This window comes from Caretta caretta, chromosome 9, assembly GCF_965140235.1.
Source record: "Caretta caretta isolate rCarCar2 chromosome 9, rCarCar1.hap1, whole genome shotgun sequence".
In the NCBI taxonomy this organism is placed as follows: Eukaryota; Metazoa; Chordata; order Testudines; family Cheloniidae; genus Caretta; species Caretta caretta.
Window position 1 is genome coordinate 59162446 of NC_134214.1, and position 17746 is coordinate 59180191.

At 49.2% G+C, this 17746-nt stretch overlaps 1 protein-coding gene across 6 annotated transcripts in view; it reads left to right on the forward strand.

Moving 5' to 3' along the window:
* Nucleotides 1-5989, forward strand: part of PHKA1 (phosphorylase kinase regulatory subunit alpha 1) — a 71571-nt gene extending 65582 nt beyond the window's left edge. For 3 of the 6 annotated variants that reach the window (XM_048863401.2, XM_048863402.2, XM_048863405.2), the window contains 5 exons: nucleotides 367-411; nucleotides 1208-1378; nucleotides 2511-2564; nucleotides 4851-5051; nucleotides 5522-5989. In XM_048863401.2, coding sequence (XP_048719358.1) covers nucleotides 367-411; nucleotides 1208-1378; nucleotides 2511-2564; nucleotides 4851-5051; nucleotides 5522-5695 — 645 coding nt within the window. In that variant the 3' untranslated portion in view covers nucleotides 5696-5989. The remainder of the gene's footprint in view (nucleotides 1-366; nucleotides 412-1207; nucleotides 1379-2510; nucleotides 2565-4850; nucleotides 5052-5521) is intronic. The other 3 variants (XM_048863403.2, XM_048863404.2, XM_048863406.2) reach the window with 1 other exon arrangement.
* The last annotated feature ends 11757 nt before the right edge of the window (nucleotides 5990-17746 follow it).

The following is a 17746-nucleotide window of genomic DNA, read 5'->3' on the forward strand; positions in this document are numbered from 1 at the left end:
GACAGTGTAGCTACTGTGTCCTAAAGCCACAGTCTGGCACGGTAATTCTGGAAGGGGAGCCCAGCTCCTTGGATTTCACACTGTGCAGTGTGTCACCTTGTAAATGCTAAACTGTTTAACCAGCCTCTCCAGGCATCCACCTGGCTCTTTAATCTCCTGCGCTGGTATGTTCCTGCCCCTCTTCCAGCTTTGGTTTAATGTGAAACTCTGTGGTGCATCTTCCTAAACTGGCTCTAAAGTCTCTGGCTAGCCACAATCACCTGGGATAGACATTGAATGACACCAAGCTTTGCCCGTGCTTCTGCTAATGCTTCTGCTGCCTGCTCCATCCCATCAGGCTTTCACTGTCTCTCTTCTCCTCTCTAGTCTTGTGGCTTCCACTCTCTGGAGATGGATTCAGGATCTCCTCTGGTAATGTGCATCTTATGTTTACACATGCAATGTGTCTGTTCCAGAGCATTTTGCTAGCTAGAGGCAGGAATCTCTTCACCCTGGGGTGGAATGCAGCCACCTCTGGAGTGGAATACAGTAGCCCATTAGCAGTGGCTAGCAAAGTTACACAACCATTTAGGACAGGAAGCCAGCTATAGCAGCATTAAGCACAAGCTAGGCACACAGCCACTTGGGAAGACTCTTTCAAGGCAGGCTTTGACACTCAGGGCTAATGTAGCTCTCCTGAGGAAGCAGGCCAGGAGAAAATGGTGCTGTCTGGTCAGTCTCCCCAGCCCAGGCTTGATGGTGGAACCAGAAGGCAAGGTGGTGATGGGATTCTCCATTTCCACAAGGCCAGCTGTGGAAATGGAGAATCCAGATGCAACTCTGGTGCTCTAGAAAGGTAGAATGTAATAACCCCCTCTGGATTGTCCCCAGGGCACTAGGCTAATGCCCTGACTTGGGCAGAGATTGCCAGGGGATCTGTGGCTTTGTCTCATCAGACAGCATTCTGTGTGTCCTAATCCATATTAGGACATTGGTTAATGCTGGTTGGGAGAGGAAGTGTCCTCTACAGAATTGTGTTCTTTGGTCTCCCCTTCAAGTACTAGCCCAGCCTGATCCTTCTTGTGTAACTTGAGCTGCTGAGATCACAGCCCGGGGGAACATGGTCAAGTGCTTCTCTGCAGTTAGAGCTCCGCAAGCTAGGGAGGTGCTCTCTCTAGTGCTTCATCCTGGTCCTGTTGCCTTCACTGTAACTCTGTTTTGTCCTCAGAGTTCTGGAAACTCCTTCTTGCCTGCTGGAGGATCCTTTGCTAGCATGCTGGAAGATCAGGTCTCCAGAGATGGCCGCCATGGCCAGTGGCAGCGGAGAAGGCGGCTGGACGGAGCTCTCAACAGGGTCCCGGTGGGGTTCTACCAGAAGGTCTGGAAAATCCTGCAGAAGGTGAGGTGGTCTCATGCTACCATTCAGCTGTCCCTTCCACACGTGTATGTGTGAGTGCGTGAGCGCACATGCATGCACCTGGCTCCCCTTGGCCAGTGTTCTCACATCATGGGGACGATCCACCGGCAGCACACACACCTCATCGTTCTGTGTTCTAGCCAGCTCAGCAACTACCCTACCCCTGCCTTGGAGGGCCTATTCCAATAGCTGCAAGCCATGCTGGTTTCCAGAGTTTGCTTGGGAGCTCTGCGACAAAAGCCCAGCACCATAAAGCAAGGTGCTTTTTATTACTGCTGGGAGTCCCACCCTGTTGGCTGGCTTTGCTGCTAAATTCTGTTCCCAGGGCTGCATAGGTGTAAAAGGCCCATTTCATCTCTGTGCTGACAGAGGGAGGCAATTTGTGACTCTCTTGTTCAGGGGCTGCAGGGGCACCAGGGGCACATGTGGCCCCCTGCATTATCCAGGACAGCCCAGATTTGCCTCTCTGCTGCTTTTAAAGTGCAGCTAGAGGCCCAGATGGGTTTACTGCCTGGTGCTGGGGAGGAATTCCTGCACAGACCTAGCTGCTAGTCTGGAGAGGTAGGTCATGGTACCAAACTGCCAACTAGAGGTACGGTCATACAGCAAGGCATGGATGTGAGACATACAGCACCAAACTTGGGGCTTGTCTACATGGTAAATGGAAGCAAAGGGACTGTTGCAATCCACCCCTTTGTCATTCTGCTGGATGTCTGGGTCTGGACACTCACTTTCAGTGAAAGGGCTTTATCCTTCAGTAAAAAGCCTGTTTCTTGGGAGAACTAATCCAGTTTAACCAAGGTGATACGAAGGCACTCGTACACAGTGTGTGCCCACGCCCAGACTTCAACTGAAATAGCTAGGGGTTGAGTTACTACTGCAATTATTGTTTCAGGTCCCCTTACCATGTAGAAAAGGCCTAAACTTTACCATGTGTCCACCACATCTGGGTGCTAACTGCATTTCTCAAGGCTGCATGCTCTGTGTGGTGAATGGAAAATGCAGTTATTGGTTTGCAGGGTTTTAAAAACTCCGCTCGGGGACGGGGGAATCCAGGATAGTGAACAGCAGCCTGTCTGGGCTGCAACCTCTAACCCTTGGTCTTATTCTGCAGTGCCATGGCCTCTCTGTGGAGGGCTTTGTACTTCCAGCCTCAACAACCAAAGAGGTAAGAGCTTTGGGGCGGGGGTATCAGTTGACCTTATGAGGGAAGTGTGTGTGAGAAATCGTGTCAAAGTGTTAAGATTGCAAATTCAGGCAGTCAGGTGTTCCAAGGTTAGGACGTGCCAGAATTAAGGCTGCCCATACCAAAAGCCTTGGAATGATTATTTTACTGCTGACAAAGCTGTCCTTTCCCCAGCCTCATTCTCAAAAAGCCAGACTGTCTTTGTTCTAACTTCATTGTCCTCGTCTTCCTCCCAACCCCCAAAATAAATCCGGCTCAGACAGAGAACATGCGTGGAAAGGTCAGCCTGCAGAATGATGTTTGTCAGAGTTTGCAAAGCAGTTGAGAATGGTTTGAGAAGCATCAGGTAGCTGTAACATAGGTGTTGCTACCACTCTGCCTCTCTCTCACTTATCTCCCCACCCTGCAAGTATTTGCATAATAGTTCTTATTCTCCCTCCCAGCCCATCACCTTTTATCTCCAGGGAGGTCTAAACAGGGCCTGGCTCTCCCAGCACATCAGCTCTTCTCCCTTTCCCCCGCCATCCCATCATCGGGGCTCTAAACGATCCCCCGCCCACTTGTCTGACTATTCCCCCTCCTGGTTGGTGAGAGTGTCTCGCTGCTTCCTCCCCCTCTTGACTGTGGAGCAGCAGGGTCTCGATCGCTGTTTTCCCCATGTGGATGAGAGAAGGCCCTGCAACTCTCAACAGTGCTGAGCCTCTGGGCTGGTCAAGCACCTGCTCTCAGGCACAGAGCGGAACGTTGAGTGGCTTTGCTGTGTCATGAGCAAGACCAGTCTGCGATGGTGGCTGCTTCTCCCACATTGTGGCTAGCTGCTCTGTTACTTCTGTGCCAAAACATTTAAAATTCTGCGCACAATATTTTAAAATTCTGCACAATTCTGCAAATTTTATTTGTCAAAATAACACAATATAATCACACCAGTTTCAATTATTTTTGGTCATTTATCTCAAAATACCTGTCAGCAAGTAGATCTGTAACAATACAGACAACGAAAAAGATTCAGGATGTGGTTTTTGACATAGATTCCTTACTAGGCATATTAATACAGAATTCTGAGTAATAATCCATTTAAACTACAACACAGAACCATATTTCCCACACCCCTCAGAAGCAGGGCACAGGCCTGTGGGATTCAGGGGTAATGGAGGAGCTGAGTGAGAGGGAAGTAAATGGCTGGGAAAAAGCCTGGCTGTGAACTTGGAGGGTTCTTGGGTATGGGTGGGAAAAGTATGGAACAGGTTTTTTGCGGGAGTGGGGAGGGATTGTTAGGGAGCTTCCCCATGCAGACCCTGGCTGACCCCTAGCCTCTCCCATTCGGTCAGGCACATCTGCCCCTGTCCCCATGTGTTCCTGCACCCTTATGTATCCTTACACTCCCTGTCCACATGTCCCTCCACCCCCACTCAGACACCCACTCCAGTCCATCCTCATGTGGCCCTGAACCCCATCCCCATGTGTCTCTGTGCCCCTTCCTAGCCACTCCTCTGTCCCTATGTAGCTCTGCACCCCAGCTCCCATCACCATGTGGGCCTGCACCCCCCTCCCTCCTCTGGCTCTGTGCCTCCACTCCCATTCAGCCCCTGCCTCAGTCTGTCCACCATCACTAGCCCTTAAGAGCCCCTGTCTGGGCCCATCCCCCACCAGCACCCCATGCTGTCTGTCTCCCCATAGCCCCTGTCTCCTGGCCTGACAGGCACAAAGAAGACACTGAAGGCTCTCTTTCCCTTGCTGGCTGGGAGCTGCTGATTTGTTCTATTGCCACAGTGTCCTCTGGTGGGCAAAATGCAGAACTGCAGCAACATTTCAGCAGAAGCTTTTTTTCTAAGCAAAAAATTAAAAATATGCATGGCTTATTAATTATGCATGCACAAAGTAGCATAGAATTCCCCCAAGAGTACTCTGTGAAGCACGATCTTCAGTGCTTCTGACCTCAAGGGCCCCATCAGCCTCAGTCAGCCAGTTGCTCTGTCAGTACATTGCCCCTGCACCGGCACATCCCTTATGGAGGGAGGCGCTCGGAATGTAGGTTCCATCCCACTGACTTGCTGGGGAGCCCTGGGCAAAGCACTTTCTCTGTCTGTGCTTCTGTTCATCCATCTACACAATGGGGCTAAGGATACTGAGCAATTTGCTGCCTGCTATGAAATGCTACAAAGCGCTAGATTGTGGGTTTTGGGCTGGGTGTGTGCTGTGAGCGTTGTGGGGTTCACTGGAACATGGGACACACCTGCATGTGTATTAATAGGCTTTTGTTTCTCACAGATGACTCCTGGGGAGATCAAGTTTTCAGTCCATGTGGAGTCCGTCTTAAACCGTGTCCCGCAGCCAGAATACAGGCAGCTCCTGGTAGAAGCCATCCTTGTCCTGACCATGCTGGCAGATGTGGAAATACACAGCATTGGGGGCATCATTGCAGTGGAAAAGATTGTGCACATAGCAAATGACTTATTCTGTGAAGAACAGGTAGGGAACCTGCCCTCTGCCAGAGGGAATGAGTGAGATGAACCTGGCCTTGGACTGTGTGGGGCTGTGGTGGCAAGCGTGCATGTCGTACGTTCCTTAGCACATGTGGGTCATGGCACAGAGAACTTGCAGCAGCAGTACAGTCAAAGGCTTCTACTGAGTGTCCATTTGAGACTCAAGCCCTGATGGTTAAGAGCAAGTTTACATGTCACCTCCAGGGAGTGACCAGGTTCCCCAAAATCCAGGACATATTTCTAGCGATGGTGATGAGGGTGGAGAGGAGGAAGAGGTGGTGGTGGTGGTGGTGGCGGCAGGGTTTGGGCAGTAGAAATGGGGGTGCTGGTGGTGCTTTCTGCTGGAGTATAGGCAGGGTTGGCTGGGGGTGTTGGGTGGAAGTGATGTGGCACTTGGGGATGCACAGGTGGCTGATAACTCCCTTCTCTCCTTTTCCCCACTCCTCACCCACACAGAAAGCACTGGGCGCTGATGACAACATGCTGCAGAAGGATCCTGCCACAGGCATCTGTACCTTGCTATATGACAGTGCCCCTAGTGGCAGGTTTGGCACCATGACCTACCTCTCCAGAGCAGTGGCAACGTATGTGGAGGAGTTCCTCCCCAGCAGTGGCTGCACCATGCAATAGACCCATCTGGACTTGCAGCTGGAGTTTACAAACTGCCTTGGGTTACCTTTTAGAAGTCAATGGCAGGCGTTAAGCTGGCTTGCTGGTAGACTGTCTCCATGCCATGAAAACTTGTTGAATTCAGGGGTGGAACCTACCATCTCCTAGCGTCACCCTGGGGAAAAAAACACCCTGCTTGCAATAGCTGTTCTCAGCAGGGGACATGTGTCTCTGCTGACGCCAAGTGATGTTTCAGGAGAGCATGTTTGTGTGATTAAACCATGGCTGTGTTTGCATACAGCCATTCCAGCTGTTCCCTGGCACTGAATCCAGGACCAGGCTCACATGGGAGAGGCCTCTGCTGAGGGTCCCGGGGTCTGATCCCTGCTTGGATATGGGGTATCTGTATGTGTGTTACAAGTCAGCACTTGGGGTGGGTTTCACTCAGTGAGGTGGTGAATGGGGGAGGGCTCTGCAGATGCACGCTATGGCACTCAGGCTGGTCTCACCTCACTGGTTTCCCTCCATTGGGTTTTGGGTTTTGAATAGGCTCTTGCCGCTTTAGCCCCAATGTGTGTGGAATTTTGAAGAAGGGTTTTATAAACTGAATGGTAGCTTACCCTGTTGTCGTAGGGGCATGGGCCCCGAGCAGACCCTGCTGGCATTAACTTGCTGAGCAACCCAAACCTAATCTCTGGACTCTGCCCCGTTAGTCCCACAGGCTTCTTCCAACAGTGCAGTCTGGACCTCTCTGCTCTTCTGCCCCCCAGAGCTGTGAAGCTTTCAGAAACCAGGCAGAATCACTTTAGAGGGCAGGTGTATTGAGACCCTGAACCACTCCCCCGTCTGCTGGGAGCTGTGAAAGAGAGTGCTGATTCTAGTCACTTTTGGCTGGCTCTCCAGCCCCATCCTACACCATGTTCAGCCAGGCTTTGACGTGCTGTGTTCCTGCTAATAAGGCCTGTTGTCGACTCACCCTCCTGGAGTATCCCTTGTGGCCTGGGGTGGCATTTTGGTGACTCTGTCTCTCTCCCCTCATCAGGACTTCAGTGGGGACATGGCCCTCTGCCCAGGCTGCTCTGTTGCCCCTCCTCTTGTGGGGTATGGGTGTCACCAATAAATCCTATCTGACAGAATACAGGCAATGAACAAGTCTTCCACCCCCAGCCTCCTCTCCAGTCTCACTTGTTTTCCAGAGCAATTGACTCTGGGCTTGTCCCCAGAACCCCTCAGCAAAACCCAAACACCAACTGACATACAAACCCAGCAACTTCTGCCCAGCCCCAGCTTGAGCTTGTAGCCAGGTTAGGTTTTCCCTGGTGCTCCATTCTTCTACCCAACAGCAACCCCCCCCAAGGGCCCCCTCCCTGGAGTCCTGCCCCCTTTCCTAAGCCCACCACAAGCATGAACTCCACTATGGCCCTTTCCCACCATACTCCTCCTGCCCGGCTCCTGCAGAGAGGGCCTCCAGACAACCTCTCCTGACTCTCCCTGCCTCCGTGGCACTGACCTCCTCCAGCCTGGTCCCCCTGCAGTTGTAACACAGTGGGGCCCCTTCGTAGTGGGGTGTGGCTTATGCACCCCCTCAAGGCTGTGTCCAGCATGGTACAGATGGTTTCCGTCTCTGAGGTGCAGGACCTGGGCACACAGGGTGTCCAGCTCCTCCTCACACTCACTCGTTGTCAGGAGCTGACAGTTCCTACCCTTCAAGGCCTCCCAGAGCAGTTCTCCCTTTCACAGCACCTGCTCCGATGCCAGCAGCTTCTTTTGCACATTCTCTGCCACTGTGACCATATGCTTGCAGTCTGTCCTGTTCAGTGCCTCTGCAGTAAGGGCCTCAGTCTTTTTACCTAGCCCCCTGCAAGCTGCTAAGAGTTGGTAGTCACCAGCACTTCCCCCGTTTTGTTTGAGGCAGTGTCAGAGTCCCCGCTGCAGGCTATTCAGCCTCACATGTGGGCTCCACTCCCATGTCCTCATCTCAGCCCAGAGGGAAACCTGCTTCTGCCCCAGCTGTTGCTGCTGCTTCCAGTGTTCCACCCCTGCCTTTGCCTAGGCTGGTTCTTGTCTGGCCACTTGGGCCATCACCTCTTGCCAGGCAGTGCCTGTTTCCACTAGCTGTCACTTACAGGCTTTCAGCTGGCCAGGCAGAATCTGCAGGTGACTCATGGCTGCTGGCTGGCTGCCTTCAGCAGCCTCCAGCGGGGGTTCTACCATCTTTGAGTCCTCCCCAGCCTCAGCAGTCCTGGGCTGCAGCTCTTCATTCACCCAAGCCCTTCCCTTCCTTTGCATCATCATCTTCTGTACCGGGGTTGGGAATTCCCACCAATCCCTCCCCAGGATCGCAGGCTGAGGGAGAATCTTGACTGCTCCAACCTGTATATGCCACCCCTGGCCCCGTACCTCCAGCTCTAGTCGGTCGTGGGACATGCCCCCCCTCCCCACCCCGCCCTGTCTTCCTGGACACGAGATGTGCACTGGCAGGTGTTTGGTCCACGTTTCTTCAGCCCAGCATTTGTCCACACCCTGAACCCATCAGGACGTCTACTGCCACTCCTCCCCCTTAGGTAGCCCTGCGTGTGGTAGCTTTTTAACCTTGTCCAGGGAGGACCCTGCTGCACAAACTTCAGTGTAATAATTAATGTATCTGTGCTCCATCAATGGACAGTCCCTCCTAAAGCATCCTGGCTTGCTGCACTGACTTCCTTGGCTGCCCCCAGAGGAGCTCCGTTTGACTGAGGGACTAACCGGAAGGCTGGTAGATCTGGAGTGCCCTTGAAAAAATGTCCTCAGTTTCCTGGTAACTCCCCCATTGACGCACCTCGTCCACCTGTCTCCCCTGCTGGGACACTCCTAGCCTGGCTCATCGTTCAGGCTTGGCCCTCTCGGCTTCAAAACAGGCTTTGGTAGGGTGGCCAATTTTGGTAGGATGTATTTCTGGAGGTTTCATCACAGGACGTAATCTCTAATTCCTGGTGACTTCAGGACAGTTCTGGCAGGTTGGCAGCTCTAGGCTTTGGCCTGCTCTCATCTCGCCTACTGATGGAGGCCAGAAAGCATCTTACCCCACTTCGGACCCCTCAGGGCACGAGCTGTAGAAATTGCTGCAGGACCACATGGTCCATGACTCTTTTCCACTGAGCTGGTCAAGGCACAGCCACCAGGATGCGAGATCCTGCAAGCGTTGTGCCACTACTTGTGGCAGAGATCCCCCCGGGGAGGGCTGGCTCCAGAACCAGAGCTGATACGCTGCTAGAGTCAGTCCTAGCCTGTTCAAAATGGCAGCCTTTGCCAGCCAGTTCTGCCTTACATCGCAGTATGCAGCCTGAGCCTCTCCTGTCACAAAAAGAAAAGGAGGACTTGTGGCACCTTTTCAGAGACTAACAAATTTATTTGAGCATAAGCTTTTGTGAGCTACAGCTTCACTTGAAGCTGTAGCTCACAAAAGCTTATGCTCAGATAAATTGGTTAGTCTCTAAGGTGCCCCAAGTCCTCCTTTTCTTTTTGCGAATACAGACTAACACGGCTGCTACTCTGAATCCTGTCACAAAGGGCATCATGGGGCTGCTCAGGCTGATCCCTCCAGCTGGCCATGCTGGAGTTTGCTGGAATGCCTCCCCTGGCTTCATCAAACCAAGGACCAACTGTCCTGACTTGTGCTCCCTTGGGCCAGCCGGACTTCCCAGAGCCCCTGGGCCCAGCTGCTTCTTGCTGCTTGTATTGAGCCTTGTGCCACTGCTGTTGCGTGGCAAATGGTGCTTCCTGCTGGTTGTCCTAGTTGTAGGAGTCGCACCTGAGTGTGCCATGGCTGCTGTTGTAGCGCAGCCATCTGCAGCTATTGCTGGGCCACCGCCAGCAGATGTGCCAGCCCCACTCTTCTTTCCCTTCCCAAATACTGGGCCAGGTCCCTCTGGCCCTATTTCAGAGGCTGATCAAGGTGCTCACATGCTCTGTGTTCTGTCGCAGACACACCATCCTGGAGCACCCCCTTGTGGTGTGACATGGCATTTCAGCAACTTGGCCTCACTCTTCCCCCTCTGGACTTCAGTGGTCTGGTGCAGTGGGGCCGTGGTCCTCTGGCCAGGCCATGCTATAGTTCCACCTCTTCTGGGAAATCTGTGTCCCAAACAAATATTATCTGATAGAATAATGGCAATGCACACGTCTTCCGCCCTGCAGGCTCTTCTTCAGGCTCTCATTTGCCAGAGCAGTGACTCTGGGCTTCCCACAGGAGCCCCTCAGCAAAATCTAACACCAGCTAAAATACAAACTCACTTCTGCCCAGCCCCTGCCTGGCTCTCAGCAGCCCTCACCTTCCACAGACTGGAATCTGCCTGGAGAAAGGGTCCACCCTGGCATGAGTTCTTAGCCCATTTTAGGTTCTTTCCCAAGTGTGACCCCCCCGCAGGTGTAACCCTGCGGGGCTGTTAGAGCTCTCAGCTGTAACTAAACCTTCTTGGTTGGTGTGAGATCTGCATCCCATCCCATCCCCATTTATCTCTCCAGATGAAACCAGCAGTAAATTAACTGCTTCCCGGTCACTGCAGCAGTGGACTATGATGGCACTGGTCCTCCCTTGCATTCCCAGTACCTGGGTGGGGTGTGTTCACCTCTCAGAGAGCTGGCTGCTGGCTCCAGATCCTGAATTTCACCACTTAGTGATGGTATCTGCTGCAGAGCTCTTTGGGGGTTTAAAGTACCATATGAATCTGCACTAGATCTTTCCTAATCTAACAGGCTAAACCCTCCGCAAAGTAGGTCAGTGCCGCACAAACCAGGTCAGTGCATGAGCAAACATCTCTTGCAGTGTGTGGATTTCTCTGCTGGCTTCACCAGAGCCTTTTCCTAAGGCAGCACTGTGGCTAATAGAGTGAAATGGTTTTCCTGTGTGTGTTCAGTAGCTGATGTCTTCATTTCTTTGCCTTTAACAAAGTGTATGCTCCCTGGAGGCATTGGGTGCATTGTCCTCATTGCACGGACACAACACTAGGAGAATCTCCTAGGTGGTCAAATTTTTTTTTCCATCTTAACTTCTTTCCTCCCACAGCCCCCCAGCCACAAATGAACTCCCCCATCTGATCTTTTAATACCATCGGAACATCTGAAGCCATGGGTGTTAGTGCTGTGTGCGCAGTAGGGGTTCCCGACAGCTCCATGGAAAGGGAGGCTAGGGTATCTGCACTGCCCAGAAACCACCTACCCCTCCCACCCTCTTCACATAATAAAATAACCCTAAACAGGGAAGTAAAAGCTTCTGTTACACTTAGGCCATAGACTACCTGGTGCTTTCTAATTGTCTGTCAGAGAATGATCCTGAATGCCATAGACGTGGCTGGTTCTCATTTATGCACGTCAAGTTCCTTTCTTAGTTGGGAGTAGTTGACCCGTGTATACGCTATGCAGGCTGCTCTAGGGGTGATCGGAGAATGTAATGATCAAAAACCAGCTTCTCATAGTGCCAGAGATTTTTACCCACTATAAAAGGTTACAGTGAATGTATAAGGGGGAGCCTCTCCCATTTGCAATGTTTCTATATGTAGGATGACCACACTGTAGTACCATGATTACAGTGTCCTCTAGCAATACAGCAGGAGCCCTCCATCAACTGGTGGTCTAACACTTGCAAATACAACACTGACTGCCTCAGATGGGGTATCAGTGATGGGGATTGAATCTGGGACCTCTGGATCTTAATGCAGGAGTGCCTACTGGCTTATTAACTATGTGGCCTGGCCACCAGTAGAAAGGGACAGAGCACCATTGGCTGTCCGTGGGTGGGGACGAAACTAGTACAAGCTCCTTGGCTGCACTTCTGCATTAAGATCGAGAGGTCTCAAATTCAATCCCCATCACTGATAGCCCCTATGTCAAAAATCAGATGGGGTCTGAACTGTCCATCCCACCACCACCGTCTTGGCTTCATAGCTTCTGATCCAAGTCCCCTGAAGGTCTGGGACTGACGAACTAATGGTCCAGTGTAAGATTGGGGCTGAGGAACAACATGTATATGTAAAACCCTGTGTTCCCTTTGCAAGGGGAAAGTGCTGCACAGCCACTGCTGAAGGCAGAGTTTGAGATACTTGGCACCTAATACACACTGGCAATGAGGCTCCCGTTGTGGGATGCCAGGAATCAGATCTCCTGCTGTGGGGCTTCTGTTTAGCTGCATTTTTATTGGGGGGGTTTCTCTTAAAATTTGCTTTTGGAGAGTGCCTGCCTAGAGAGCAGGGTCTGAGCTGCACCTCCATAGCGGGCATGAAGCGCTAAAGCCTTGTAAACCCAGCTGAGGCTAGGTAATACCCAGTTGAGTAGGTAGATAGGGTGTTCCAGTGCAAGGCTGCTTGCTGCACTCCACTTTGATGGTTTGCTGACTGTAACGCAGTTGCACTCTCTCACTTAGCCACGTAACATTTTCAGACTCCATTTCCTAGATCTCACCTTTGTTTTCAGGGTGTGAGGGCTGAGAGGCACGTAAACATTAGTCTTTTTTTCTAATAAAACAAAAAAGGCAAAACTTGACTGAAGCCTGAAAAGCTAGAATAAAATGCCTCTATTTTCAACACACCTGTGTTTTCATTTCTGGTCATTGGTGAGCGAGCTGCATGAGGGAGAGTGACTGTAGTGGGGGGCGGGGCTGGCTACTGCTGAGGTAGAGCTACAGGCTCTGGCCAAGAGTCATAGCTTGGGACAAATGGGAGTTTGCAGCTTTGAGTGGTGGGGGGTGGTTTAATGTGTATTACTGTAAGAGCCTAGGGTGCAAGTCTGACTGGGGCTTCTTTGTGCTAGGTGCTGTGCAACTCTGTCCCAGCCCCCATGGGCTCAGTAGAGGCTCCTGATGTCTATATTTGTGTATTTTAACCAGAGGCCACTGGAGCCACAAGCAAGTTTAGCTAGGGTAAGAGCAGCATACCTAATTCATCAGCCAGATTCCTGTTAGTAATGTTTGTATTGGGGTGGGGCCTAGAACTTGTCAAGGATCAGGGCCCTATTATGCCAGGTGCTGTATGCTAATCCCACAAAAAGTCGGTCCCTAAGAGACAACAGGTTGGGGAGGGGGGCAGGCCAACAGCGAGTGATTATAATTTGTGTAACAGTATCACTAGCCCCAGCCAGACCTAAAAGTGAGTCAGGCCCCAAAATTCACAAGTTCGGTTTTAAAATCACATGTTTTTTTTTTTTTAAATGGGGTGGTTCTCTGTGGAGACTGAGTCACATTTTCAAACTTAAAGAATGAGGAGTCCTTGTGGAAAATATAGTAGGAAGATACACACACAGACACACACACAGAGAGAACATGAAAAAATGGAGGTTGCCATACCACCTCTAATGAGACTAATCAATTAAGGTGGGCTATTAGCAGCGGGAGAAAAAAAAACTTTTGTAGTGATAATCAGGATGGCCCATTCCAAACCATTGACAAGAAGGTGTGAGTAATAGTAGGGGGAAAATTAGCAGGGAGAAATAGTTTTTAGTTTGCCAGCACTGCCCCTCTGCCATGTACATTGGCCAAACGGGACAGTCCCTACGTAACAGAATAAATGGACACAAATCAGATGTCAAGAATTATAACATTCAAAAACCAGTTGGAGAACACTTCATTCTCCGTGGACACTCAATTACAGACCTAAAAGTTGCAATTCTTCAACAAAAAAACTTCAAAACCAGACTCCAATGAGAAACTGCACAACTGGAATTAATTTGCAAACTGGACACCATTAAATTAGGCTTGAATAAAGACTGGGAGTGGATGGGTCATTACACAAAGTAAAAACTATTTCCCCAGGCTAATTTTTCCCCTCCTGTTACTCACACCTTGTCAACTGTTTGAAATGGGCCATCCTGATTATCACTATAAAAGTTTTTTTCCTCCTGCTGCTAATAGCCCACCTTAATTGATTAGTCTCGTTAGAGTTGGTATGGCAAAACCCATTTTTTCAGGTTCTCGGTGTATGTTTGTGTGTGTGTGTATATATATATATTTATATACATATCTATCTTCCTACTGTATTTTCCACTGCATGCGTCTGATGAAGTGGGTTTTAGCCCCCAAAAGCTTATGCCCAAATACATTTGTTAGTCTCTAAGGTGCCACAAGGACTCCTTGTTCTTTTTGCTGATCCAGACTAACATAGCTACCACTCTGAAACCATTTTCTAACTTGTTTGAGCAAGAGAGCTCGAAATGTACTTTTCTGTATTCTAAACAAAAGCCATCATCTCACTCTAGTTAATTTATCCAACTGAAAACTAAGGCTTGACTTGTTCATAGTTGACAAGTGCCAACGTGGTGAAGAGATTTCTGCTTGTAGAGGGCTCTTCAATCCAGCAAAGAAAGGCACAATGAGAAACTGAAGCTAGACTAAAAATAAGGCGCATATTCTGAAGAGCAAGGGGAATTTAGCTATTAGAAAAAACTGAGATGGAGCTATGAGGGATTATTGCTGCTCTCTTAAATCCAGCTGAGCTATCATTTGTAAAGGGTGAATTATACTTCCACCCAGAAGTAATGGGCTTGATGCAGGAATTATTGACTGGATTTCTTTGGCCTGTGGTAAGCAGGGGCTCAGACTAGATGATCAGGGGACTGGAACACATGACTTATAAGGAGAGGCTGAGGGAACTGGGATTGTTTAGTCTGCAGAAGAGAAGAATGAGGGGGGATTTGATAGCTGCTTTCAATGACCTTCCAAAGAGGATGGATCTAGACTGTTCTCAGTGGTAGCAGATGACAGAACGAGATGTAATGGTCTCAAGTTGCAGTGGGGGAGGTTTAGGTTGGATATTAGGAAAAACCTTTTCACTAGGAGGGTGGTGAAACACTGGAATGCGTTACCTAGGGAGGTGGTGGAATCTCCTTCCTTTGAGGTTTCTAAGGTCAGGCTTGACAAAGCCCTGGCTGGGATAAGTTAGTTGGGGATTGGTCCTGCTTTGAGCAGGGGGTTGGACTAGATGACCTCCTGAGGTCCTTTCCAAACCTGATATTCTATAGCTCTATGATCATGCTGTTCTGTTCTGGCTTTAAAAACTATGAATTTTCACATAATCCAATGACTCCAGGAGCTGTGATTTCAAGAAAAAGACCAAATATCATAAGACCCTCACTGAACTGGTGAGAGTTAGCAACACTGGAGTGAGCAGTACATGAAGAAGCAGTTGCTGCAATAGCGTTGTCCCAGCCAGTTGAGGACCTGATTAGACTAGCACCAGAACCTTTAACTGCATGAAGCACCTTTCATCCAGCAGAACCAAACACCCCCAAACTTACAGCTTTACCCAGTTCTGTCTCTTGCAGTGTTGTAACTCAACTGAAGTGAATGAAGTCACACCAATTAGAGCAGTGAAAATGAGAGAATGGGGTGTTCATACTGCTGACATAGGCTATCATAGGATATTTACCAGCTGAGCCAGGACTCATTCACCAATCTAGAACTGCAGAAGAAGTGTTGGGAAATCTAAGTATCCTTGGACTTTCAGGAAGCCTTTGACAAGGTCCCTCACCTAAAGCTATTAAGCAAAGTAAGCAGTCTTGGGATAAGAAGGAAGGTTCTCTCATGGCTCAGTCACTGGTTAAAAGACAGGAAACAAAGGGTTGGAATAAATTGTCAAGTTTTCACAGTAGAGAGAGGTAAATAATGGGGTCCCCTGAGGAACTGTAATAGGACTCGTGCTGTTCAACATATTCATAAATGAGCTGGAAAAGGGGGGTAAACAATGAGGTGGCCAAGTTTTCAGATGATACAAAATTACTCAAGATATTTAAGTCCAAAGATGACTGCGAAGAATTTCAGATCTCACAAAACTGGGTGACTGGGCAACAGAAGAACGGCATACTGCATCAGACCAAAGGTCCATCTAGTATGTGTGCCCTGGAGGGAATGAACAGAACAGGTCATCATCAAGTGATCCACTCCATGTCGCCCATTCCTAGCTTCTGGCAAACAAGCTAGGGACACCATCCCTGCCCATCCTGGCTAATAGCCATTGATGGACCTGTCCCCCATGAATTTATCTAGTTCTTTTTTGACCCCTGCTATAGTCTTGGCCTGCACAACCTCCTCTGGCAAGGAGTGCCACAGGTTTACTGTTGTATGAAAAAATACTTTCTTTTGTTTCATAGAATTATAGAATATCATGATTGGAAGGGACCTCAGGAGGTCATCTAGTTCAACCCCCTGCTCAAAGCAGGACCAGTCCCCAATTAAATCATCCCAGCCAGGGCTTTGTCAAGCCTGACCTTGAAAATCTCTAAGGAAGGAGATTCCACCACCTCCCTAGGTAACCCATTGCTGTGCTTCACCACCCTCCTAGTGAAAAAGTTTTTCCTAATATCCAGCCTAGACCTCCACCACTGCAACTTGAGACCATTACTCCTTATTCTGTCATCTGGTACCACTGAAAACAGTCTAGATCCAGCTTCTTAGGAACCCCCTTTCATGTAGTTGAAAGCAGCTATCAAATCCCCCCTCATTCTTCTCTTCTGCAGACTAAATAATCCCAGTTCCCTCAGCCTCTCCTCATAAATCATGTGCTCCAGCCCCCTAATCATTTTTGTTGCCCTCCTCTGGATGTTTTCCAATTTTTCCACATCCTTCTTGTAGTTTGGGGTCCAAAACTGGACACAGTACTCCAGATGAGGCCTCACCAATGCTGAATAGAGGGGAATGATCATGTCTCTCGATCTGTTGGCAATGCCTACTTATATAGCCCAAAATGCCATGAGCCTTCTTGGCAACAAGGGCACACTGTTGACTCATATCCAGCTTCTAGTCCACTGTAACTCCTAGGTCCTTTTCTGCAGAACTTCTGCTTAGCCAGTCGGTCCCCAGCCTGTAGCTGTGCATGGGATTCTTCTGTCCTTAGTGCAGGACTCTGCACTTGTCCTTGTTGAACCTCATCAGATTTCTTTTGGCCCAATCCTCTAATTTGTCTAGGTTCCTCCGTATCCTATCTCTACCCTCCAGCATATCTACTACTCCTCCCAGTTTAGTGTCATCTGCAAACTTGCTGAGGATGCAATCTATCCCATCGTCCAGATCATTAATAAAGATGTTGAACAAAACCGGCCCCAGAACCAACCCTTGGGGCACTCTGCCTGATACTGGCTGCCAACTAGACATGGAGCCATTGATCACTACCTGTTGAGCCCAACAATCTAGCCAGCTTTCTAGCCACCTTATTGTCCATTCATCCAGCCCATACTTCTACCTACAGTGGCCAATGCCAGGTGCCCTAGAAGGAATTAACCTAACAGGTAATGATCAAGTGATCTCTCTCCTGCCATCCATCTCCACCCTCTGACAAACAGAGGCTGGGGATACCATTCCTTACCCATCCTGGCTAATAGCCATTAATGGACTTAACCTCCATGAATTTATCTAGTTCTCTTTTAAACCCTCTTATAGTCCTAGCCTTCACAACCTCCTCAGGCAAGGAGTTCCACAGGTTGACTGTGCGCTGTGTGAAGAAGAACTTCCTTTTATTTGTTTTAAACCTGCTGCCCATTAATTTTATTTGGTGGCCCCTAGTTCTTATATTATGGGAACAAGTAAATAACTTTTTCTTATTCACTTTCTCCACACCACTCATGATTTTATATACCTCTATCATATCTCCCCTTAGTCTCCTCTTTTCCAAGCTGAAAAGTCCTAGTCTCTTTAATCTCTCCTCATATGGACCCGTTCCAAACCCCTAATCCTTTTAGTTGCCCTTCTCTGAACCTTTTCTAACACTAGTATATCTTTTTTGAGATGAGGAGACCACATCTGTAAGCAGTATTCAAGATGTACCATGGATTTATATAAGGGCAATAAGATATTTTCCATCTTATTCTCTATCCCTTTTTTTAATGATTCCTAACATCCTGTTCACCTTTTTGACTGCCGCTGCACACTGCATGGATGTCTTCAGAGAACTATCCACGATGACTCCAAGATCTTTCCTGATTGGTTTAGCAAAATTAGCTCCCATCATATTGTATGTATAGTTGGGGTTATTTTTTCCAATGTGCATTACTTTACATTTATCCACATTAAATTTCATTTGCCATTTTGTTGCCTAATCACTTAGTTTTGTGAGA